General features: G+C 46.7%; 1 protein-coding gene across 2 annotated transcripts; it reads right to left on the reverse strand.

The window, feature by feature from the left end:
- Positions 1–977: 977 nt before the first annotated feature.
- On the reverse strand, positions 978–25,354 carry Shpk (sedoheptulokinase). Of its 2 annotated transcripts, none has more exons than XM_034507146.2 (7): positions 24,981–25,354; positions 20,415–20,556; positions 10,414–10,597; positions 9,721–9,873; positions 8,797–8,972; positions 7,344–7,544; positions 978–2,707 (listed from the first exon to the last, which is right to left on the reverse strand). In XM_034507146.2, exons 1-7 carry the CDS (start codon positions 25,140–25,142, stop codon positions 2,295–2,297), a joined length of 1,431 nt encoding a protein of 476 aa, XP_034363037.1. In that variant the 5' UTR covers positions 25,143–25,354; the 3' UTR covers positions 978–2,294. The 2 variants fall into 2 exon arrangements, with proteins under 2 accessions (XP_034363037.1, XP_034363038.1); XM_034507147.2 differs by lacking the exon at positions 24,981–25,354 and adding an exon at positions 12,625–12,827 and having other exon boundaries at positions 20,415–20,554.
- Positions 25,355–25,434: the final 80 nt, after the last annotated feature.

The raw sequence follows: 25,434 nt of genomic DNA on the forward strand, positions 1-25,434 counted from the left end.
AGCACTGCTATCCAGCGTGATGCTAACAGCAGCCTCCGTCATCGTCGGAGGAGTAAGCTGGCTTCCAACATACTCTGGCACTTTGCAGCAATGAGAGCTGAAGCAGCGAGCAGCTCATAACTTCGAGCCACGGAAGAGGCCCTGATATATGTGCACCTCCACTGGGTGCAAGAGAAGCAGCAGCCGGACATTTAGTTAGCAAGCTTGGACTCCAAGGCTCAGTCCTCAGGGTAGAGCAGATGTGTGGCCTGAAAATGCTACAGAGTTCTAGTGCCATGCTGGCCCCATGGCTTAAAGAATACCCATTCAGATCTTCACCTTTCATCATCATCATCATCATCATCATCCTATTACACTGACTTATTTACTTGGGGCAGGACATGCACGTGCCACTGCACAGGTGTGGAGGTCAGAGGACAATGTGGATCCTAGAGATCTGACTCGAGCCACTGGGCTTGGCACCAAGTCTGTTTACCCACTGAGCCATCTCAGCAACTCAAGCTCCTGCTCTTTATTTACACATTCTCCATAGCTCTCTGAACAGGCCCAGCCGGCTGCACCTTAGGGAGCTAAGAGGTTCTAGAACACGGCCTCTTTGGCTGACAAGGTTACCAAGACGCCCTCAGCCTTTCCTCTTCTCTCGTAAACCTTCCCCAAGGACAGCAACATGACTGTCCCAACTCATCTGTCCAAGGGAAACCTAGGTGGCTTATTTAAGATGTGTATCCTTGCCCCAGGGAACCCAGGTAGATCTGTCTGTCTGTCTGTCTGTCTAAAATAGGATCGATGCAGTTCTAGCTCTCCTGGTGCTCACTATGCAGACCTGGAACTCACTGAGATTCAACTGCTTCTACCTCTCAAGTGCTGGGATTAAGAGCATGTTCCTACCATGTCTACCCATGAGGGTTCCCGCAGCCATGTCGGTCATGTCTGCTATCCCCAAACTGAGGGGTGTATGTTCATCAAAGGGACAAAACTCTGGAAAAATGAAATTTATTCAGTTAGCTGAACTGTAGCCAGCAGTGGGAGGTAAATTCATCAAAAGTGTTACCGCAATAATATACCTTATGAAATGACTCTTACAAAGAGATGACATGGTTTCTCCCCCAAAAATCACAGGTGCCCCCAAGCTGTGGGTCCTTTAGGAGTCTAGGAGTAGACACAGTGACGATCACCCTCTCCTTGAAGGTACTGTAACATGGGAAGACTGGTGGTTCTCTCACCCTATATGCATGCCCATCTGAACAGGACATTTCTACTGGGCCAGAACCACCAGAGGCCAGCAAGATCTTCACCATGGAGAAAGAGGTAGGACTTGTGGGATAAGGGTTCTCTCATGAAACTGGCCACCCTTTGTGGCAGGGGTTAGAGAGACATGTGGCCATACACAGTCATAGGAAAGGGCTGGCAACTTGCTGCCATCTTGAAAACAGTCTGTCAAATGATGTTCGTCACAATGTTCTGTGGTCCCTTTAGCTGTTCATGCCAGCTGCCTTTCCTTCTCTGGGATTTGCCTTTAAGCCAGTTGCGTTGAGAGGACTCAGGGTAGCCATGGTGCAGCAGTTTCTCGGAAGCACATGGCAAGGCAAGCACACAGGCCTCGACTTCCTCCTCAAGGCCTGTTGCTTCATGTCCTTCGGTCTCTCTGACTGGAGAACATGCTATAGCTGTTCCCTTCAACTGACAGGGCTGTCAAACTGACTGGTTAGAGAAGATTCCCAGCATTCCTTTAGCCAAAGAGCTTGCTGAACTAAGTAAGGCTCTTTCTATTTCGCAAGACTAGGAAAGGGGCCTCCAGCCACCTGCTACAGTCTGGCAGCGAGGATTTTCCCAGTAATGCATTTGACTCAACGCTGGACCAATCCAAAGGCTGGGCATAAAGCAGGTCTTCTTTGCTTAGTTGGAGTCATGGCTACCAGACTCTTCATACATCATCTTTCTTTTCTTTCTGTCTACGAATGAATCACAGCCAAGCCCAGTGACCGGGAAGCTGTTTGTTCTCTCTTCTTCTCCCTCTTCTCAGTTTCCTCCCTCCCATTCTCTCCACCTCCCACATCTGCATTTGCAATCCGCTCTCAGAAGATCCTATTCGTGGAAGGCACTAGTTTGGGGTCTGATTAGAGATTCCTAGCTATATGATTATCACATGCCCCAAAGGTAAGATCTTCATCAGTCTAGATATAATTTACAGTCCTCCCACAGAATCATCCCAGAAAAGGACAACCCAGCGATCATACTGACATTGTCAATTAGGTAAGATTCCCATCATTCCTTTAGCCAAAGAGCTTGCTGATCTAAGGTTCCTTCTGGCTGAGGTCTCTCTGGAGCATGACCAGAGCTGCCCCAAAGGCTGCATCTACATCCTGCCCAAAGCACACTGGGAAAGGAAATGCCCTCTGGACCTCCTGCCTCAGCACCTCATTCCTGGACAGTGCACTTCCACTCCCCACCACCCGTGCCACACCCCACTCTTTGAGCTGTTGAAAAGGGAGCATGGAGTGCAGGTTCTGAACAATGCCTCTGCATAGGGCCCGGGTCACATGGCCCAGGGAAAGGTCAGAGGAGGAGATTCTAGTCACAGACGCCAGCTGGTCTGGCAGGTGCCTCTCCCCCAGCACTGTTGGGGTGATGGTGAGATGGGTGTCCTTCTGCTGTGCAGCCGCCTGGATCATACGTGAATACACAGTGGATTCTTCAACCTCCAGACCTGTCAGAAACAGAGATATATGTGAGAACAGGCAGCCCCTGGTGGCAGGCAGAGACTGTTTTAGAATCCCCAGGACAAAGGGATCTGGCTGCTGCTGCTGCTCCTTCTGGGTCAGGGATTAACAGTCTGGCTGACTAGACTCTGCTCTAGATCCCAGTCATTCTGGAAGATCGTTTATCTGTATTGTTGTGAGTTCTAACCCTAAAGTGAGCATCATACCTATAGCACAGACGAGGGGTAAATGTGAACATCCATTAACAAGCATCATCGGAGCTGCTATTTGAGTCAGCAGCAGAATCTCTACAGTCCGTGGATCCCACGCTAAGCCATCTGTGCTAGGTGAGATCCATAGATCCCACGCTAAGCCATCCGTGCTAGGTGAGATCCATAGATCCCACGCTAAGCCATCCGTGCTAGGTGAGCGCTGCCTAAGCTGTTCTCATTGTATGCATGAGATACCTGGGGCCAGGAAGAAGTGGTATGTTTGCTATTTCAGCTCATTGATGTCAAACCAGTGTCCCAGTCAGATTTTAATCCCCTATTCTATGTTATCTCTGCATTCTAAAAATGTATATATAATTACCTGGGTGCAGGTAACTCAGTTACCTGGTAACTCAGAAAGCTGAGGCAGAAGGATCAGAAGTTAGAAGCCAACCTGGTCTATATAGTGACACCCTCATCTCAAAAAGGAATTAAAAGTAAATAATAACAAAAGGGTTTGTTTGCTTTGCTTTGCTTCAGTATACTTTCTAATTAGACTCACTTTGGGGGCTGGGGCACGGCTTGGTGGTATAGCACTCCTAACATGGTTAGAGCCCTGGGTTCAATATCAAACACCATAAAAATAAAACATGGTTGGATCTCTAGCTTTCGATTAGCTGAGGAAGAGCAAATCCAACTTTGATGTGGAAAACGCTCTCCATACTAGGACCTCTCTACTGAGTGGAGGGCATCAGTAGCCTGAGGTTCTCTGAAGGAACTGTGGGACCCAGTCCTAGACCTTCTGATGAAACCAGTCTAGGATACAGATTCTGAGACACAGCCAGGTTGGAGAACCACCAGCCTAAGGATGTAGATGCTTCCAACTTTTGACTATAAAATATGAGTGCAGCTATAGGTTCAGGGAATCTGGAGCAGACCTTGATATTCTGTATGTATGAAAAGATCCCAGTGGCAGGGCATTGCTGGTCCCAACTAGAGCACTGCAGATTTGAAGTCACCAGAATCACCTGAAGGGCATCTTATAATGCCATGCTTAGCTCCGTCCCACCCCCAGACTAAGTCAGCATTCTTGAGCATAGGGAGGTCAATATTGAGACTTGAAGGGGCCTTATATGTACAAACGTGTGTTGTATGTTCTTATTCAAATGTGTACATGCATGTGAGCGAGGTGCACATGTGCATACGTCCATGTAGAGGCCAAAAGTTGGCACCAGGTGTCTTCCTTGATCACCCTCCACATTATTTTTGAGACACGGTCTCGAGCTCACCAGTCCTTAGCTAGGCTGGCTGTTCAATAAACTCTGCACAGCCCCATCTCCCCCAATTTTTCCAGGGTCCAACTTTTTGGATGCTAGCATTCCAAACTCAGGTCCTTGTGCTTTACCAATTAAGATATCTTCCAAGCCCTCAATGGGGTTTTAAAACTCCACAATTAAAGTTGGTGCTGTGACTCACTGGTGGGACACTTGCCTAGCATTTGTGTGAGCCAGTAACCCAGAGAGCCACAGTGAGTCATGTCGTCAGAGCATCCAGCAAATGCATTATATTATGTGGACTCAGGAATTGGAAATAGAAAAGCAATTTCAATACTGTATGGAGAGAGTCACAGTCGCATCCCTCTAAGAATGTCACTAAAATATCAACTGTTTCTTCCCCTGCTTGTTTTCAGGTGCTGGGGATCAAACCCAGGCCCTGGCACATAGTAACCTTCCACTCCACCACCGAGCTACAACCCCAGTCCCAAGTTTCTCCCTCTCCCTCCCCCTTCTCCCTCCCCCTTCTCCCTCCCCCTTCTCCCTCTCCCTCTCCCTCTCCCTCCCCCCCTCTCCCTCTTCCTCTCCCTCTCCCTCTCCCTCTCTCTCTCCCTCTTCCTCTCTCTCTCCCTCTTCCTCCTCCCTCTCTCTCTCCCTCTCCCTCTCCCTCTCCCTCTTCCTTTTGCTCTCCGTCTCCTCCCTCTCCCTCTCTCCCCTTTCCTTTCCACTTCCTCTGAAACAAGGTCTCACTATGCAGCCCTAATTGGCCTGGAATATATACCAGGCTATATGGACCAGGTTGGCCTCAAGCTCATATAAATCCACCTGCCTCAGCTTAAAGGCATGTACCACCACACCTAGCTTCCAACTTTCTTTTTTAAATGAGAAAATCAGGAAGAAAAAGCAAAGAAGAGGGAACATCACAGAGTAAGAGGGTTTGACCCACAGTGTGAAAACTGTGTTTCCACTGGGGCCCTTCCCCACCACTGCCACCAATAGGGATTCAAGCCTGGGAGAGCTAAGATGCTTCTAAAGGCAGGGGCAGTCTTCCAGAGCTACAGCCAAATCCTATGGACACGTTTGAACCTAAGTAGCCAGTGAAGCCAGGCAGGCTCTGTTTTGATGCCTTCCCACCAGAAAATCCTTCTCAGCCCACATTTGCAGAACATATAAAATTCAGCTCCAGGTGGCTGCTCTTCCAGAGAACCTGGTTTCAATTCCCAGCACCTACATGATACTTCACAACTGTTTGTAACTCCCAGGCCCAGGAAATATGACACCCTCTTCTGGCCTCTTAGGTACTGCATGCATGTGATACACAGGCATACATGCAGTCAAGAACATCCATACACATAAAAAAATAAATAAAGGAGAAAATATTTAATCTAGTTCCAATACCAAACAAAATTGGAGTATACAAAAGGTACATAAAGAAACTAAGGATTTAGGGCATCTACCTGTCAAGACTAGACTTGGGGAGAAATGGTGGGTCTGTCTCTTTATGTATAAACCCTTCACCTATAGTTAGGTTTCCTTAGAACTCTGTTTTTGGATTAAGCAGAGAGCATCTGCCTAGCATGTATAAGGAGCTGGGTTAATCCCCAACATGGAAAAAACTTTTGGAAAACTCATGCTCTTTAGAGCACACAGCATACAAACGTGTAAGACTGAGTCCTTTGGGGGAACTGCTCAAACAAAGGAGAGGAATGGACATCACAGCAGAATTTCATAAAAGGGTAAATCACACTAAAGCACTAATTTTCAAAGCGTTGTGAATGTGAACGGTCTTACAGAGAGAGACACGGAACAACGGTGGGACATGATCCAAGAATGGGGTCGTAGGAGGGGGAATCAGAGTGCTGTCAGAAAGTGCCAGGCAAACAAGACCAGAGTCTTTTGACCTTGATTCTTCAAAACCACGGAACTGTTCTTGGGATGTGCTTGCGTGCCCTCCCAGCGGTCGAACTGTTCTTGGGATGTGCTTGTGTGCCCCCTCCCCCCAGCGGTTGTGGATATGAGTGGCTTGTTTTAGATTATTCATTACAACTGTCCGTTGTTGGTATTTGTTTATATGCCTCTACAGAAAAACATGTTTTTGCCATGCTCAGCTTGCCCACCACCTGTGGCTTGCCCTTGTGATTGTACACTTCACTCAAGTGACTCCTTTTAACCCTTTGAGTATTGTCTGATGCTCTGAATAAAGTTGGCTATTGCATGAGACTTTACCTCATTTTTAGAATCTGTTCTCCCAGGTTCAGAATAGTCTCCTTCACAGGTAAGAGAAAGCGCCCCCTACTGACAGCTCAGAGAACAGTTGGTAGACCCAATCCAATTACAGCAGTATCTGAATATAGGGTTTGCCTAGAAAGTCTGAGGATTGGCTTTGAAACTCAAAACCCTTTCCTGGTTCTTCCTACAAAGAAGCACTAAGAGGATCCCAGCCAAAAAGGTAGAATTATCTGCCAATCTTGGCCTGCCAATTTGTGTGCCCGGCCAGTAGAAGCCTTCCAAATGCCTTCTGCCTTTGCCTCACCTTGTTCCCATATTTCATGTTTCCTACAGTTATCTGACTTTCACATGTTCCAGTGATCACTGTACCTGGTGGTCACAATTTCCCTAAACCTGAAAGGCTGACTAGAAATGTTTACCTCCAGAGCTTATAGGACAGACCTCTGGTAGAAGTCAGTTACATGTGCCACTGTACACACAGAGCAGAGAACACCTGGTAGATTCTCCCCAGGAATAAAAGAAGGCAGAATGAAGGGTTCTATAATTCCCAGGAAGTCAAGGCAGGAAGCACCGACCAAAAGTAATTGCTATTAGGACTTTATGGTGTTGTCAAATGTCAGTGGTCTTTTCTCTCTTGCATTTCTGGTCATGCCATTTCAGATATTTGTAATCATCAGAAAGAAGGCCTTAAATGTAAGGAACCAGAAGACCTGGACTCTCCAGCATGGAAAATGACTAGGGGGTGGGAGGTAGCTGGGAAACTGTCACAATAATCCACAGTCAAGGTCAGGGGAAAGGTGCCTAGCCACCTGCCACATAAAAGAGTGTGGTATGCAGGGACTCAGCTGGGTGAAAGGCTGGGTCTGGACAGTACACATTAAGTAACAAGGACAATGAGCACAAAACATGCCACTGTGTGGGCTACATCTTACCTAGATCTGCCATCCAGTGAACGAGCATGTGGACAAACGTGGCTATCACGTTGCCTCCATTGAGTGACGCTGCCACCCCTAGGTAGGTCCTGTCGAAGTAAGGGAAGAAGGCGACTGGGGCTGCAGGATCCGGAGTCTGCAGTGGCTGGAATCCCACAGGCATGGAGGCTGCCAGCTGCACTGAGGTGCTGATGTTGAGAACTGCACAGAGACAGCAGAGCTCAGCCCCGCAGGGCTAACACAGGGTCACATGGCATAGACCAAACAGCCTTATGCTGACATATGAACGGGACAGGGCAGGGGACCTTCTCTTGACCTAAGCTCTCAGCCTATGGGATCTGAAGCTATCTTTATATAGAAGGTATTAAGGTTGAACTGAATGAGAAGGCATCCATCTGGTGTCTGCTGTTGCCTGGTTCGTTGTTTGCTGGTGTGTGGAGAAACCCGATGCATCTGAGTTATGACCCTACAGTAGGAAAAAGTTGGTCGTTATCCATCTCCTAGGAACAGCCTTTACCACTAACCAATTTTAGAACATTTCCACTGCTCAAAAAGGAAAATATACCCTGTAACAATCACACACATGGCCTCTAGCCACCATCCACCCTTCTCTCTTCATGCATATACCATGACATTGTGACATCGTCTATTAATGGAAGCATGTGACATATGGTTTTGTGCCTGTTTTTCACTCTTCACATTGTAGGATTCATACTTTCATCCCTTTTAACTGTACAGATAGACCACAGTTCCACACTCCGTTCAGGTCACTTCTACTTAGGGCTCTAGTGAACAATGCTGGCATGAACTAAGGGGTTGGCGTGTTTGTGGATGTATGTTTCTAGTTCTCTTGCTCTGTCTCTAGGACTGGAATCATCAGGTCTTATGGTAACTCCATATTTAACTTGTTAGAACCCATAGGCTGTTTTCCAAAAGGGGTACACCACTTTATAACCTCATTAGCATGTTCTTGGGTTTTCAGAGATTCCTGAAAAGAAACCAAATGGAGACCATGTTCTGACAGAAAGGGTTCTGCACATAGCAGTGTGCTTAATGGACCTTTTATTGACAAGCACACATTAATTGCGCTAGCCCCCTCCTCTTTCCTCACCCCTCATTCTGACAACAGAACCCAGGGCCTCGTGCATGCTGGGCAGGTTCTCTGCCTCTGAGCCATGGTCCCGGATAATCTCTATTTTCTTGGTCATGGAGTACACTGAAAGAAAAAGAGAGCCTTCTCCTGCTTCTAGCCCTAGCAGGGGCAAAGCTCGGGTGGTCAATGCAAGGAATAGAACTCTGAGGCCTGTCACCTTCCCAAGCAGAAAGAGTCCACCTTCTCATCACCTCAGGATGATGAGCCGGTGGCTACACTGTGGGTCAAAGACCCTGGGTCAGAGCTGGTAGTGAGGAGACACCAGCGTGGTTCTAAGGAAGGAACAAGAGTCAAACTTACCTGCATCAGTCCTTTGGCCCATGCAGGAATAGACAGAGGCTTGTAAATCACCCAAGGCTATGCCCACCTGTGTCCCCTTTGGGATTTCAAACCATGTGTGAGAAGTTCTGCCTGCCACGCTGCCTGGCTCTGCAATGTCGGGGAGAAGGTGGGTAGGAAAGCCTGCCATTTCCAGTCTGCAAAACAAAAGTGTGCCCTAGAGTTCACGTGGTGTTTGGTCATGTGGCTTTTACCGCTTCCTGGAAACATAGTGCTACAGCTTACACACAGCAGAATGGAGGACAGAATGCAATGTTAGCATTAAATGTCTCAGGCATTTTTAAAGTCATGGGTTTGGGTTTTGTAGATAGTAGACAAATGTGGAGATTCACCATGAAGTGGGAGGGGTTGGGGGACACCATCGGGGGACAAGAGCGGCCATCAAAAGGGGTAGAGATAAGTCGCAGAGGACGGGGTGGGTTAGAGATGAGCTGGACTTCAAGAGCATTCCAGTACCTGTGTTTGAAGGGGACACAAACCCTGCAAAGGGGACACCAGGGCCCCAGTACCACTAGCATTGGGAAGCACATTCCAAACCATATCAGGCCCAGCAGCCATATGAACACCTGATGCATCCATTGCTCGTGGTTAGTGAAGGCTACATGGAACACACCAGAAAGGCCTTTACCTGAACTACCACCACCTGCTTTTAACTGTATCTCAGGGCTCGGAATGGAGGCCCCGAAGGAAGTGAGCTCACAGGGCCCTAGAGTTCTGCTCCTGCAAAGGCAAACATTTCTGTAGAAAGAACTTGAAAGGCGTCCCTCCGACAGACTTGCTCTGTGCCCACTCTTACTTTAAAACACAACGACCAGCGAAAGCTCCAAGCCCCCAGTCTCCTTCCAGGCACACCTTCCCTCTGGATCCACCCACAGTCATACTCACATGTCCAAGTTCCAGCTCTGGCTCTGGGTGTTAAAATAGCCCCAGCTAGCAGCGTTCTGGTCAGACATCAGGGGTCTTGGCAAACCACACAGCATGGCAACCACATAGTCTTGAATGGTGCCAGCCGCATCATAGGACTTCAGAAACTCCGGGCTGTTTGTCACATCAAAAAACAGTTCAGTACGATCTAATGAGGATACGGAAGCACGTGCTGTGGCTTAGCTGTGAGCAGAGGGCACTAGATATGGCACAGCTGGGGCACAGCCACACCCCACACACTGAGAGTCAGTACTGTGTGTCCCTGGGAAAGGCTATCCCAGCCACTGTAGATAAAGCTATCCCAAGTCATCCCCAGGGAGAGACTTAGAGGAAGAAGCAATATGCCCAGGAAAGAAGGCCATGGCCCTGTCCCCTGTAGCCCTGACGCCACTGTGAACTCAACTTTGAAAGTCACTTGGCCTCTCTGTCTCCCCCTCTCTCTCCCTCCCCACCCCCACCCCCACCCCCATCTCCAATGATGACCCTCCACAAACGGAACCATTCCAGACCAAATCTGAGCCTGGTGACTCCACCCTGCACCAGGCTACACTTAAGGCACGGGGCAGCAGGTAGAGAGATGCTGACCAGCGACAGAAGCAGATGCCCTTTCTCGGCCCAGAAATCACATGCTGATTCTAAGAACAGTTGTCATACCTGTTTTTCAAAAGCCAGAAGATGGTCGCACAGCCAAATCCCGTGGCCACGCTGAGATGGGATGCTGGCTTCGGCAGAGAAGCCAGGAAACTACTGTTACAACGGCCATCCTGCCATGTGACCAAATGGCTCACAGCTCTAGGCTCAAATACAAGGGCAGGTCCTCCCTCTGTCCATTCACAGCCTGCAACAAAGGCGATAACAGAAATGGAGAAAGGGTACTGAGTGGGTATAGGCATGTTCTTGACCCTTCTCTGCCCCTGAGTTTATAGCACTGACACCCCCACTCTGTGACAGCTTCATTCAAACATGGTTCTGATATCAGAGTGACTGAGGGACCCTGGCCCTTCCATGAGTCAAGCCTCTGTTCTGATTTTTCTTTCTCTCTTTTTTTTTCATTCTTGTGTGACAGTGGGACCTGGAGTGGAATGGGTAGATAGGTAGGGAAGGGTTGGGTTGGTTGGTTTCTTTGTTTGATTGGTTGGTTTTCTGGGAGGTGGGGGTTATTTGCTTGTTTGGTTTGGTTTGGCTTTGGGTTTTGTTGTTGTTGTTTGTTTGTTTGTTTGTTTGTTTTTCGAGACAGGGTTTCTCTGTGTAGTCCTGGCTGTCCTGGAACTCACTCTGTTGACCAGGCTGGCCTCAAACTCAGAATCTGCCTGCCTCTGCCTCCCAAGTGCTGGGATTAAAGGTGTGCGCCACCACTGCCCAGCTTGTTTTTTTGGTTTTTCAAGACATGGTTTCTCTGCAGCCCTTTCTGTCCTGGAACTCACTCTATAGACCAAGTTAGCCTTGAACTCACAGAGATCCACAAGTTTCATAAGTATTGGGATTAAAAGCATACCCAGACTATTTTCTGCTTTGGTTTGGTTTATTAAATTAATTCCTAACTTAACACTATACCCACCTGCCCCCTTAAGAAAAGATGTTTAACAAACTCTCAGAGTCCCCTGCTCTTTGTGTCCTTCCAACCTCATGACAAAAGGGTTGATACCTGATTGATCACCAAGACATTTTCTCCTTTCTTTTGAGAAAAAGAAAGTCCTGAGCCAGCTGACTGCTTGTTGTACTACGGATGACACCCTAGGGCCTGCTGAATACTGAACACATGTTCTACCTCTGAGCCACATTCCCAAGCTGAAGATCATTGGTTTTTTGTTTTTTTGTTTTTTTTAAGAGGTCTGGTCAAGCTTCTTTCATCTCTCTCTTCTAACATCCTATGGAACGCCCTGTGCTCTGACTTAAACACCTTATCCAAAACTGCTTGCAGCACAGGCCTTTTTGCAGCTGCAGGTCTTCCTGCCTCAGAGTGTTCTTTATGCTCTCACAGTTGAATGGCAGCTCGATCCATTGGAACAGTCTAAGTTCAAAGTTCCCTTCCTTCAGTGTTTAAAAACATTAGCTGTGGTAGATTGCCACAAACCCTTTGCTGTATTTTCTGTTAAGTGGCAGTGTCTAAATCTTTTTTTTTTTTTTTTTTTTGAGACAGGATTTCTCTGTGTAGCCCTGGCTGTCCTGGAACTCACTCTGTAGACCAGGCTGGCCTCAAACTCAGAAATCCACCTACCTCTGTCTCCCAAGTGCTGGGATTAAAGGCGTGCCCACCACCGCCCAGCAGCAGTGTCTAAGTCTTATTCCCCTAGTTATATGCTTATCTGGTGACTTATTTGACCAACAGAATATGGAGGATGTCATAACTGGGGACAACCAAGGCTAGGTTATAAGAAGTATTGTGGCCAAAGCTGAAGAGATGACTCAGTAGGTAAGGTCACTTGCTGTGCAAGCAAGAAGACTTGAGTTCAAATCCACAACACCCAGGTTAACATTAGACATGGCTATCACCCCAGCATTAGGGAACAGAGATGGGTAGGTCACTGGGGCTCACTAGCCAGCTAGCCCGGTGAAGAGAGTAAGCTTCAGGTTCAATGAGCAATCTTATCTCCAAAAAAAAAAAAAAAAAAAAGTGGAGGATCAGTGAGATGGCTCAATGGATATAGGAGGAGGCACCAGGCTTAAGGACCTGAGTTTAATCCCTGTATCATGTGGAGATAGGAGACAGCAGACTCCTACAGTGTCCACCACACACAGTTATAATATGGCCATAGTGCACGTCTGTGCCCACATGTGCAAACACACACACAAATACAAACACAAAGGGCTGTAGCCCCCCACTCCTCTCAGAGAAATCAGCCTTTGGGTACAAAGTCCAACTACCTTGCAGCCACTGTGCCAGAAAGTTCATAAGCCACATGTAGACATCTAGCAGACATTCCCAGGGGAGCTGGCCTTTCAGCTTTCCTCAAGGTACCACCAGGCAGGCACAGAGTAAGGCCATCTGGAGCCATCCTGACGAGTCTGCTTCCCAGATGAATACCAGAAAGCATCTTCCTTCAATACCACACGCAAGAATCAGTCAGCTGAAGCCAAAACATCATGAGCTGTGACAAAGTGGTAGTTGTCTGCAAGTCACTATGTTTGGGGATAATTTGTGGTGCAGAAACAGGGCAATCTCACTGATGTTTTCCAGAGAGTACTGCTGTATGAAAAAGTCTAGTGGTCATCTGATCCTTTTTCTTTTGTGTGGGATCTGACCTGGGGCTTTGTCTTTTCTGTCTTTGAAGTCCTTAAAAGTTTACTGGAACAGAATTGTCTGTGGGGCTTGGCACACATTCCTTACACCCTTTCAGTCTGGGGTATTTCATCTTATTGTGTCAACTAGGAGAAGTTCTTCTGCATTGTTTCTTCAACTATTTCCTCCTCTCCACTTTCATCTTTCTTTCTGGGGTTCATACAATACTAGTGCTTCCATTTATGACTTCTGTCTGTCTTGAACAGATAGACAGATGGACAGATAGATGACAGAAGATAGATAGTAGATAGATGATAGATAGATAAGTTATAGAAGATAAATGGATAGAGAGATGATAGATAAGTGAAGACGATAGATGATAGATAGATAGATAGATGACAACAAATAGAATTCAGACAGATAAATCACAGAAAGATACATTATACATACATACATGATAGATATATATTATTGGTCAATTGATAGATAAATGATAGATAGATAGATAGATAGATAATAGACAACAAATAGAGTTCAGACAGATAAATCACAGAAAGATAGATTATACATACATACATACATATATACATAGATGATAGATATATTATTGGTCAATTGATAGGATAGATAGATAGATAGATAGATAGATGATTGATAGATATTTGTCCTTTTGATCTTCCTTCTGACAGGTCTTCAGTTTTAATAACTATTGTCACATGTATTTATTTGTGTATGAACTCATGTGTGCACATGCATCTGTCGTCTGCATGCCATAGTGAGTGTGGAGATCACAAACAACTTGCAAAGTCGGTTTTCTCCTTCAGCCATGTAGGTTCTGGGGATCAAACTCCGGTCATCAGGCTTGGCAGCAGGAGCCTGTAATCACTGAGCCATCCCATCAGGTCCATGACAGATCTCAGTCTGATCTTTCAGTCTGACATTTATTCTAAAGTTTCATCGATTCTATTATTAACTTCGTGAATTACAGTCTCTGTTTCAACTGCTTCTCACACCTAATTTTCCTGGTTACTTTTCTTTAATTTTGCCTTTTTGAGACAAGGTTTCCCTTTGTAGCCATGGCTGTCCTAGAACAAGCTCTGTAGATCAGGCTGACTTGGAACTAACCTGCCTCTGCCTCCCAAGTACTGGGATTAAAGGCGTGCACCACCACTGCCCACCCCTGATTCTTTTTGTATGTTCCTCTGAGGTGTCTTGCTGATAATACAGTCTTTAATACTGTTTATGTGCTGGCTAGTTTATGTCAACCTGACATAAAACGTAGTCACTGGAGAGGAGGAAACCTCAATTGAGAAAATAAGATTAAAATTGCTTCAATAAGATTAGGCTATAGGCCAGCCTGTGGGGCATTTTCTTAATTAGTGATTGATTGGAGAGGGCCCAGCTTGTTGTGGGTGGAGCCATCCTTGGGCTGGTGGTCCTGGGTTCTACAAGAAAGCAGACTGAGCAAACCATGAGGAGCAAGCAAGTAAGTATCACCCTTCCATGGCCTCTGTATTCATCAGCTCCTGCCTCCAGAAACCTGCCCTGTTTGAGTTCCTGTTCTGACTTCCTTTGATGATAAACTGTGATGAGGAAATAAACCCTCTTCTCCCCAGATTGCTTTGGCTATGGTGTTCCATCACAGCAACAGTAACCCTCCCCTAGCATATCAAATTAAATTTTGTAGTCTGGGTCTCACTGTTACCCAGGCTGGCCTCTGTCACACCATCTTCCTGCCTGATCCTCCTGAGTGCTAGGATTACAGGCATGCACCACTATTCCTGGCTTGTATGGAGCTAATTTGAAATTCTTAGTGTGTCCTGTTCTAAGAGTTCTGTCTTATACAATCAAATTAACCCAGCACAGTATTTTCCTTGAGGAAAACATTTTTACATGTCTGCTATCCTGAACTGTGAGCTCTGCAACACTGACTACTCTGCCCAGGAACATCTGTGGCCCAGGTCTTGCCCTAAAGTACAGAGTAAGGATACACGGGTCCTGGGTGGGTCCACAGGTGATCTATCTCTGCCCCATAAATTATCTCCTCATGCCAAGACTTCCCGTCTGGCCACCAAGAACAAATGATGTCAAATGAATCCTTAGATGATAAGTCACCAACTCTGGAGCAGGATGGGGACAACTTCTTTTCTCTAACACCTTCGTTTACCCCTGAAGACACCCATGCTCCTATGAAACTGTGGTGGGCTGGGGAAGCCAGAAGTTCCCTCCTAGCTGGCTGTCTCTTACCCAGCCTAAACCACCACACACACACACACACACACACACACACACACACACACCAGCTCAAATGAGTCCACATCACCCCAGGGTTTGTCACAGTGTTCTCCCATTTTGTGGGTTTCTCCCCCTCTTATGATACCTCTGAAACCAATCATGGGAACAAAGGTAGTGTTAGCTCAGTATCTTGGTGACAACCATTTGGAAATTCAGAACTAGAAAGCACTTGGAACTCTGCACCCCTGGGTCTAATGTTTGTGACACTTTTATGTCGGGTTGAGTCCCGTGTGTAATCAGTCCTTAAATGAGAAGATACAGGAAGAGACATAGAGAACAGTCAGTAAACACTAGAGAAGGTGATGCTGACGGTGAACTCTAACTTCTGTTACAGTTCAGACTGGATGTCTCCCCAAGTCCATGTGTTAAAGGCTTGGTCCCATCTCATACTGTTGAGGGGTGGTAGAAGCTTTAAGAGGTGGAACCTATGGGAGATTTTTAAGTCATTGATAGTGCGTTCTCAAAAAGACATTGTGGTGGGGTGGAGGTGCTGGAGAGAAGGCTCAGCAGTTAAGAGCTCTGGCTGCTTTTCCAGAGGTCATTAGTTTAATTCCCAGCAACCACATGGTGACTCATAACCATCTACAAAAGGATCTGATGCCCTCTCTTCTGGCATGCAGGTGGACATGCAGACAGAGCACTAACATACATAAAATACATAAATAAATAATTCTTTAAAAAAATAGCTGGAGACACATGTTGCAGATAGAGGAAACAATGACAGCAAAGACTCTGCAGGGACCTGGTTGGTCTGTCTGTCAGTATTCCTGACGTGCAGCCCAGCAAAGGGAGGTTACAGGTAGAAGCTGGGACATTCGGGACCTACGACATCTGCCTGGTGTTCTGTGCCCCTGGGGGGCGGGGACAGGATGGGCAGCTCCTCCACTGACAGTCTTCCTACAGCTGCACTGTCACCTGCACCTCAGTGTGGGCTTCTTCCCTCCATCCCGAAGCTTTAGCTCCAGCCCCTCATCTGTCTCCAAAACTTTTGATTCCATTTTTCACATAGTTTGAAACTTTATTATAAAACAAAACTAGAATGCTTATCATGGGCCATAGATTAACACACTTTAAAAATAGTAATTCATTTACTCTATGTGGTAATTTTTTTTTAATGTGTGTGGATGTTTTGCCTACCTGTGTATCTGTGCACCATGTGCATGCAGTACCTGTGGACGCCAGAATAGGGCACCAGATTTCACCAGGACTGGGTTTACAGCCAGCTGTGAGCAGCTCTGCCTGCTGAGGATTGATTATAGGATTGCTATCCCCACATAAGGGGAAAAAAAAAAAATGAAGCAGGATGCTTTTAAAATTTGCCCAGCTTCACAGGCCTAATAATCAGTATGGTAGAATCAGTAATGTAAATCTAAGAATAAGAAGTCTGTTCCCAGAATCTGACCCAGTGGGTCCCTCCTCTTCCCATCCTTCCTTTCTTCTTCCTTCCCTTTGGTAAAGAGCTGTTCTATTTTGAAGCTTTTAATGACATAGTAATAAATAAACATATTCCCCATGTTTAAAAAAAAAAAAACCTTCAAATATTACAGGCAGGGCAAAGGTCCTCCTTGCCCATCCCCTGCTTAGCCACTGTATTCTCACTGGATGACTGTCTATTGTTGACACTCACACAACAGGTCTTGTTTTGTGTAGTTGGCCTGGGTGTATTTGTCTAAACAATAATACTCTACTGTGTCTACTGCTGCCCAATAACAGGTTTTGAGTTCTCTGTGTGTCAGTATACTTGAATGTGACTTATTTAATTCTATTGCCAAATGTATCCCACAGCATGGGTCAGACTGCATGTCTGTAATGAGTCCCTACAGGTAAATGTCATGTTTTTAACATCATAAACAAAGATGCAGTGAAGGCCGGTGACAATGCCTCCTCCAGTACTTCTCCTGGACCTGTTCCAAGTAGTGTGCAATGTCTGAGGCAGAGCAGCCACCGTTTTGTTTTTTTTTTTAAACAGGCCTTGCCAAGCTGCCCTCCAGAACAGCTCTGCTAGTTCACACCAGGTAAATACCAGCAGTGACATCTATAATAAACCAGTTGCCCACCCCTTCGACAACTCTCACTATTCCCCGGTTTCTGGTTTCCTTCAGCCCAGTGCGTGTAAAGTGGTGTCTCATGGCTGTTGACATCTGTATTCCCCTAATCGCAGATGACATTGAGCCCCCCCGCCCAGTATTTCCTCTTGCAGGGACGATTGTTGGTCGGGACCCTTGGTCCATCTGACTTTCTTTGCGGGTTGTCTGTCCTTCACCTACTCTACACTGGCAGATGCTCTCCTCCCACCTGTGGCTCGCCTTTTAGCTTTGCTTTATGGTCCCTCTTTTTCTCCCTCTTTTACTGAGCCTGAAAGTGGACTCTGTAAACAGGCCTAACCACAGGCCTTGCAGAAATGCACATCGCTCCCAGTCCTCCCACCAGATTGCCTGTGTCCTCACTGAAGCACTTAGCCAGCCCTCTGCAGGCGCCTGACCGTGCTGGCTGTGTTGTGGAAGGTACAGGTTTCTACACTCAAATTCTATGTCTCCCAGGGGGGCAGTACAGGGCCTGCATGTGGTAGGTACTAAAACCAACCTGAATTATGGCCACCATCAAAAAATGGCACACCGTGATCCCAAAGCTGACTCTGCCGGACTCCATCAACAGGAACTGGCAGCAGTCAGCACGCTTTCCTCCTTCCCAGAAGCAAAACAAGAAGGCAGCAGGCTGGCTCCGTGAAATCTTAAGCAGCACTTCCAGTGATGAGGCTGATGGTTTGTGTGGTTGGTACAGAGTCCAGGAGACACGAGAAAGGAAGGCAGAGATGACCAGACCACAATCATTAGATCTCTGCTCTCCCCTTTAGGGAGGATTTTAGTATTAAAAGGACATTTATTCTTGTTAATGAAGAATTAGAGCACTGAAAAGCTTTTCCAACCTCGACTCCCTAGGAGAGGTCGCTCTGGAGCCCTCATCCCCCTCCTGCTGGTGCTTGGAGCAAGCAGCTAGCTTGTCTGAAAGGACCTGACAACAGGCAGCCAGGGGAGGGAGGGCCTTCCTAGATACCCAGCCCTGTGCAGGGGACAAGGCTCAGAGGACACATCACTAGACAAGTGAGTCACCACTCACATAACCCAGGGAACCTGAGTTGCTGACTCCTAGGCAGAAAGGAATGAATCCAGTATCCCAGCCTTTTAACCACCTCACCCATCAACCCAAGGAGCCACTTCTCCTCTGCTTGAGGTTTCTGCACTCAGCCAGGTACAGTGTCATGTGTCTGTATCTTGGGGGGAGGGGGGTGCAAAGACTCCATCTCAATAAATAAATAATAAACTCATCCACACTCAAATGGGCATTTCTGAGGCTGAGTGATAGTTCTGTAATATAATACTATCCCTTCTGGTTTATAGCTATATATTTTCTATCACTAAAAAAAAAAAAAAAAAGTAATGTCATGTAACTCAGAGAGTTGATGAGTTGCTGTAAAGTCTATTCCTTCTGTGGATATTTAGTTGGGAAAGTCCCTCCCTTCCCTAACCCATTACTCTCCTGTAGTTCTGGTCTTTGAAGGTTCAGTGTCAGAAACGGGACAGACCTGGATTGCTGCTGGGTGGCCAAGAACATGTTATTCTAACCTCTCTGAACTTCCTGCTCCCCATCTGCACGGGTTGGCAGTCACACGCATCATAAAGCTATTGAGAAAGACAGGTGAGGTCATGCAGGTAACATCTGTAGCCTGACATCTAGCACCTGAAGTGCTCATTGTTCTTTGCCTGGCACGGTCTCCTCCTAAGGGCCACCCAGAATAGGTCATCATCTTTGCACTGCCACAGACTTCCCTCAGATGGCAGATGAAGAGATGCTCTACAGGTACATGGTGAGGCCTTGGGTCTCATCCCCAGGACTAAATAACAGGAAGATAATAATAATAATAATAACAGTAATAATAATAACAATAATAATAATGTTTTGCCTGTTAAAGTGATAGCAACTAGAATTATGTGAGATTATGTAAAGATTAGAAACTATGCCCAGCTGGGGCTGGTGGCACAGACTTGTGATTACAGCTATTTAGGAGGTTGAGATACGAAGATCCGAATTTTTTTTTTGCAACCTGCCTATGCAATTTATCAAGTCACTATCTCAAAATAAAAATTAAAGGGGGGGGGGGGCATTGTAGAGTTAGCTCAGTGGTTAAGAGCAATGACTGCTCTTCCAGAGGTCCTGAGTTCAATTCCCAGCAACCACATGGTGGCTCACAACCATCTGTCATGGGATCTGATGCCCTCTTGTAGTGTGTCTGAAGACAGCTACAGTGTACTCACATACACAAAATAAATACATAAAATCTTTTAAAAATAAAATAAAAGCAACTAGGACATAGTTCAGTGACAGAGTACTTGCCTAGCACACATGAGGCCCCAGGATCGAATCCCTAGAAACCACAAAAGGTTTCCAAGTACCACCCTGGGTACTTGGAAGTAGAGGCAAGAGGATCAGGAATTCAAGACTGGTGTTAGCTACATAATGAGTTCAAGGCCAGCCTGAGCTATATGAACCCAAATCTAAGAAATAAAAAATAAAATAATTAAAAAAAAAACTATACCCAGGGCCAACAAGATGGCTGAACAGCTAAAAGTATCTGCCAGACAAGTCTCACCACCTGGGCTCCACCCCTAGACCTAGAGTAGAAGAGAACACACACATACACACACATACACACACAAACACACACACACACACACACCACATGAGCATAATAAATTAAATTTTATATACTTTTTTAAATGCTCGAATCCAGTTTCCTCCAGCATCTTGTCTAGTTACAGCCAATCCTGTTACCCCTGACATAATAAAAAGAAAGCTATGGGAAATCCTCTCTACCAAATCCTGAGGAAAATTCAAACTCACTTTCTCCTCTGTCTGTCCACAAATAATGGACCTGGATACACAAGCAAACAGTTTGAATCTTCATTACACATTTGACCCAGACAAAATGTACACAAAACACAGGTGACAGCATATGCTATGTTGTTCTGAGGAGCTATGCTCAAGCCAGGACGACCTGACCCTGATCCAAGAGCCCTTCGAAGCCCTGTTCTTGGTCTGTTAAGTGACCACAGCATGAGATCATTACCCACACCCAGCATACCTTGGCCTGCTTTCCAAAATAGGATGCCATGCATCTGTCCCGACACTCCGATGCCCCCGACTCTCTGGAGCTGCTGCCGGGGAAGGGCATCGAGGCATTCATTTAGGGCCTGGATGATTCTAGTCACATCCTGCTCCCGCCCCTAAAAACAGAACAGGACAGGGTGGGCACGGGCAGACAGACAGACCGAGGAGGAAAGGCCTCCAGGGATATCTTAGAGAGATATGGACCTGAAGGGTTTGGCTAGCTCCCAGTGGGCTGGCCTGAGACTATCCAACAAAGGCCCATCCCTCACCCTCAGGAAGGAAGCACAGCATTGGACATTTTAGCTGATGTATCAGGCTCTGCTGAGAAAAAGCCTATTCCACCGTCAGTAGGAGAAATATGGAGGAAAGTCTCCAAACAAGGAATGTGGAAAGGCAGGGCTGGAGACAGAGGGAAGTGTCTGACAGACAGTTCAGTGGCAGATGAAATTCCCCTCTCCCCTCCATTCCTGGAGGGCTAGAATAAATGACTGCACACAGATTTAATAGAAAAAAAGCAAATAGATTTATTAACCAGCAAGAAGACAAAAATACATGACTAGATCACAGCATGGAAAAAGTCAGAGATGACAAGGACCCACTGAAGTTTACATTACCATTCTTTTATAGAAGGAAGGAGGAAAGAATAGGGAATATGGAGAATTTGGAAAGTTCTGCGGGATAAGGGAGGAACAGAAATTAGCTGGTAAGATGAGTCTCTTCAGCCGGGTGGTGGTGGCACACGCCTTTAATCCCAGCACTTGAGAGGCAGAGGCAGGCGGATTTCTGAGTTCGAGGCCAGCCTGGTCTACCGAGTGAGTTCCAGGACAGCCAAGGCTATACAGAGAAACCCTGTCTCGAAAAACCAAAAAAAAAAAAAAAAAAAAAAAAAAAAAAAAAAAAAGATGAGTCTCTTCAGAACTCAAATGAACCCAAAGGATGGAGATTTATCACTGAGGAAGAGAAGTTTATGCATGCGGGCTACATCCCTCAGTCTTCCTGACTGAGCCTGAGGGTGAGATTTCAAGTGGGATGGAAGGCAGGTCTAATGCCTTTGTAAGTTGGTCTTTGTGGGAGTCAAGGAAGGGAGTGGGACAAGCCATCTTGCCCTGTTGCCCAGGCTGGCTTTGAACTCCTGTCCCAGCGATTCCCCCTTCCAGCCTCGGCCTCCCAAGGAGCTAATGTCCAGCTTGCAGCTTGGTCTTGACACAAATAAGAGAAATGGAGAAGTCCATGTGTTTGGGTGAGGAGAGACTAGGCTAGAACCTTTAATTTCCCCGTATCAACATTCCCAGCATAGCAAAAGATGCCAAACTTGGGGGGGGGGGGGGGAATCATCCTCCCGGGAACAAACTGAAGCTTGGTCAGGATAGCTCTTAGCCTAACAGATCAACTCAAAGGAAGAACAAAGAAGGAAGATAAGTAAGGGTGAGCCGGGGACGGAGTGGATTGGGTAGAGAGCAAACCCTGAGCAGGCAGCCCCAGAACCTAACAAGAAGCCTGTCACTGTGGCAGCCAAGTACACAGAGGAGGTCCACACCTGTGTGTGATCTCCACAGAGGAAGAAAGACAGGGAGGGGAGGGGGGAAGAAGTAAGTAGAGGGGACATTTGCTTAGGACACAGTCCAGTGTGGCAGTCGTTAACCACACGTGTCCAGTCTAAACTGAAATGCTTCATATGTATTCATTACATCTGAGGGCTGAGGCGATGGAGGTCAGCCAAGCGCTTGCCTTACAAGCATAAGGACCCGAGTTTAATCCCCGGAGCCCCTGTTTTAAAGTCTGGTGCTATGCTGTGTACCTACAACATTAGCACTGGGGAGGCAGAAACAGGGAGATCCCTGGGGCTCTGGGACAACAGCCAACCTATCTGTTAAGCTCCAGGCCAGCAAGAGCATACTTTAAAATGGGGGTGGTCATGAAGAAAACCTGAGGACTAAGGAACACAGTGCAGGTTGGCCTCTGGCCTCCGCATGCATACACATAAGCATCTATCTAAGTGCACACATACTAGTTCAGAGTTAATATGAATAATGCATAAAATATCATTAGCACCTATTTATTGTTAAATGTTAAAATATTTTATATACATTAAGAAAAATACATAATGAAAATTAATTTTATCCCAGCACTCAGAAGGCAGAAGCAGGTACATCCCTGTTACATAGCAAGTTCTTAGCCAGCTAGGTCTCCATAGTGGGGACTCTGCCTCTAAATAAATAAATAAAGTATAAATAAATTTTAAATTAAATTAATTTTACCCATTCCTTTTGTTCTTTCAAAATAGCTACTCAAAAGCTGAAAGTTACACGGGTGGCCCACATTTGTGACTTGCATCTCTGTTAGACAGTGGTAGTTTAAAAGTCCCCAAGTGGCCATCAGATGGCGCATTATCTCAGGACAGAGGGGCCTCTGTTTAAACCGGGTCCAGGCTGACAGAGTTGTGTGGGTGGAGAACACGGAGGAGGAAAATGAGCCAGCTGGAAGTAAAGACAAGGAGTTGTGTTCAGCAGTTCACTTTAGGGTTGAGCTGGACCGGGGCAGCCCGGGGACAATGGGCACACCCATACTGTGACAGGGAAGCCATTGTTGCTGCTCTTTTCTACTTGAAAACATCAGTGGGTCCATACCCAGATCAAGCCCTAGAACTCCAGACTTGAAATGAATGCTCGCAACTCATTCAGAGCCACGCAACCCTGCACCCTACGCTTGAGGGACCTGAGCCAGAGACAAGCAACTAAGAGTCTGTCTCCCTCCAAACCTTGTATCTAACTGCATGGGTGGGACACATCTGTAATCTCAGCAAAGTGAGGAAGAGCCAAGCTTGGGGCCAGCAAGACCTTATCTCATAACAGAGAGAGAGAGAGAGAGAGAGAGAGAGAGAGAGAGAGAGAGAGATATCAATTTCCCAAGAGAAGGGCAGTGCCTGAACCCACTGTACTACGATCCTGGCCCAGCTCCTAACTTCCCCAGGATGAGAGCCAACTTCTCCATGTCTAATTCATGAAATCAAACAGTCATTCTAAAATGCCCTGAGGCCCCAACCAAATTAACTGTGAAGGCCTCTGGGAAAATTAGAAGTGCTCCCACAATCTTTATCTTCTATAACTCGACCCAGCAAAATGAACCCAGCAAAATGGATTCTGAACCCCCAAAGAACTGAATACAAACCCTTAGCAAGAGCGTTTGAGACATGGACCTCAAGTGTGGGGTACTGCACTCAATCCAAGTTTCTGGCTGGAGGACGCCTAGTTCAGATCTGGGAACAAGTTGAGGCCAAGAAAAAAGTGAGAGTTTACACTCTCACCTTGACATTGATATCTATAAATTCACTGGCTATAAATTCACCCTTTCAGGAAACCAACAGAATTGGAATCTGAGGCCATTCTGAGGCCATTTATATCATCTCCCAACAGAGCCCACTGTCTTTAACTCATTGGGTTTGTTTTAAAGATGTTTGTGTGTATATAGTGTATATATTTAGTGCCTATACATGTATGTGTATATATGTGTGTATATATACTGCATGTACGTGGATATATAGCATGTATATATGTATGTGTATAAATGTGTGTGTTGATATATACTGTGTGTGGATATATAGCATGTATATGTGTGTCTATGTGTGTATGTATGTATATATACTGTATATGTGTATATATTTATATAGTGTATGTTTACCTGTATGTGTGTTTGTGTATACATGTATGTATGTGTGCACACACACATGTGCCTGTCATGGGGCACATGTGGCAGTCAGGGGGCAGCTCTTCAGAAGTCAGTTATTTCCTTCCATGGTGGGTTCTGAAGATAGAATTTGGGTCACCAGGCTCACTCAGCAATTGCTATTACTGCTGAACCATCCTGTGGCCCCCTGGATATGTAATTTTCTATCTTCTAGTTTTCAAAAGCCAGTGGTTGTAGTGTATAATCATCAGTCTGATTCTTTTTTAAACATTTAATCAGCTTATCTCAGTGTCTTCCCACCTGCTCTGACAACTTTCCTCCAGAGACTCTCGGCTGGGGCTGGAATTCTTTGAGTAACCGAGTGAAATAATCAGTTCACTTGCACTTCTACAGAATGAGGTAAGCCTAATTCTACATCTGATTTCCGGAGCACAACCTGCCTAAGGGGGAGGAGGCAGGGGACGGAGAATGATGCCTGAACTAGAGGGCACAGGGCAGCTGTGAGCCATGAGCAGCAAGCGTGACAGTCAGGCCTACGGTTATCACTCTGAAAGCAAGTCCTCTCAGCTCAAAGTACAAAAAGTGATGGGTGGAGAGTAGAGGAATCCAGCGCCATGGTCAGGGGCCCTAGAAAAGCCTGAGCGTGGGAAGATCAGCGCCAGAAGGTGGAAGAGCCCCCGGACAAAATCTAAAGGCTTAGCTTGAACTGCAGCAGGCTTTGGGGCCCTGGAGGAAAGGGCAGCAGGCCTTGGAGGTGCGACAGGATGGGCAATCAAGGGTACTTCTTCGCGGAAAGGTGTTGCCCGAAATGCCCCCAGGGTCGTCCCCGGGCGGCGGCTCCAGGGCGCTGCCTCACCTGGGACCCGGCCGCCGCGCTCTCGGTCTCTGCCCTCGCAGCCCGGGCGCAGCTCGCCAACACTACGAACCCGGATGGGTGGCCGGGTGCAGCCTCCAATAAGGCGGCCTTCACGGACGTGGTGCCCAAGTCGATACCGAGAGTGACGGGTTGCGAAGCCATGGCAATGGTGACAGCACAGCTCGGGTAGCTTGAACTGCACGTTGAGGAACACTTCACCCCGGAGGGCACCAAGGGAGCGGAGCGTCCTTGTCAATCTTTTAACCGCTCCTATTGGTCGAGGAAAGCAGACTCCACGCGCGCCTCTCAGCGGCCTCCGGCGATAGGTGGAGAGACGACAGAAGGCGGGACCTATTGGTCGGAGGTTCCGGAACAGTGCCTGGCGTCCCAGGGTCTTCACCAAGGAGCACAGGGTTTCAGAAACCGAGACTTCGAGAGCCCTGCCTCCCCTACA

Source organism: Arvicanthis niloticus, chromosome 6 (assembly GCF_011762505.2).
Source record: "Arvicanthis niloticus isolate mArvNil1 chromosome 6, mArvNil1.pat.X, whole genome shotgun sequence".
NCBI classification, from domain to species: Eukaryota; Metazoa; Chordata; class Mammalia; order Rodentia; family Muridae; genus Arvicanthis; species Arvicanthis niloticus.

Coding starts and splice junctions, on each gene's coding strand:
- Shpk (XM_034507146.2), bottom strand. CDS start 25,142: ATGGCTTCGCAACCCGTCACTCTCGGTATCGACTTGGGCACCACGTCC. Junction 20,557..24,980: donor GCGCGGCGGCCGGGTCCCAG/GTGAGGCAGCGC, acceptor TTCTGTTTTTAG/GGGCGGGAGCAGGATGTGAC. Junction 8,973..9,720: donor CAGAGCTGGAACTTGGACAT/GTGAGTATGACT, acceptor TTTGTTTTGCAG/ACTGGAAATGGCAGGCTTTC.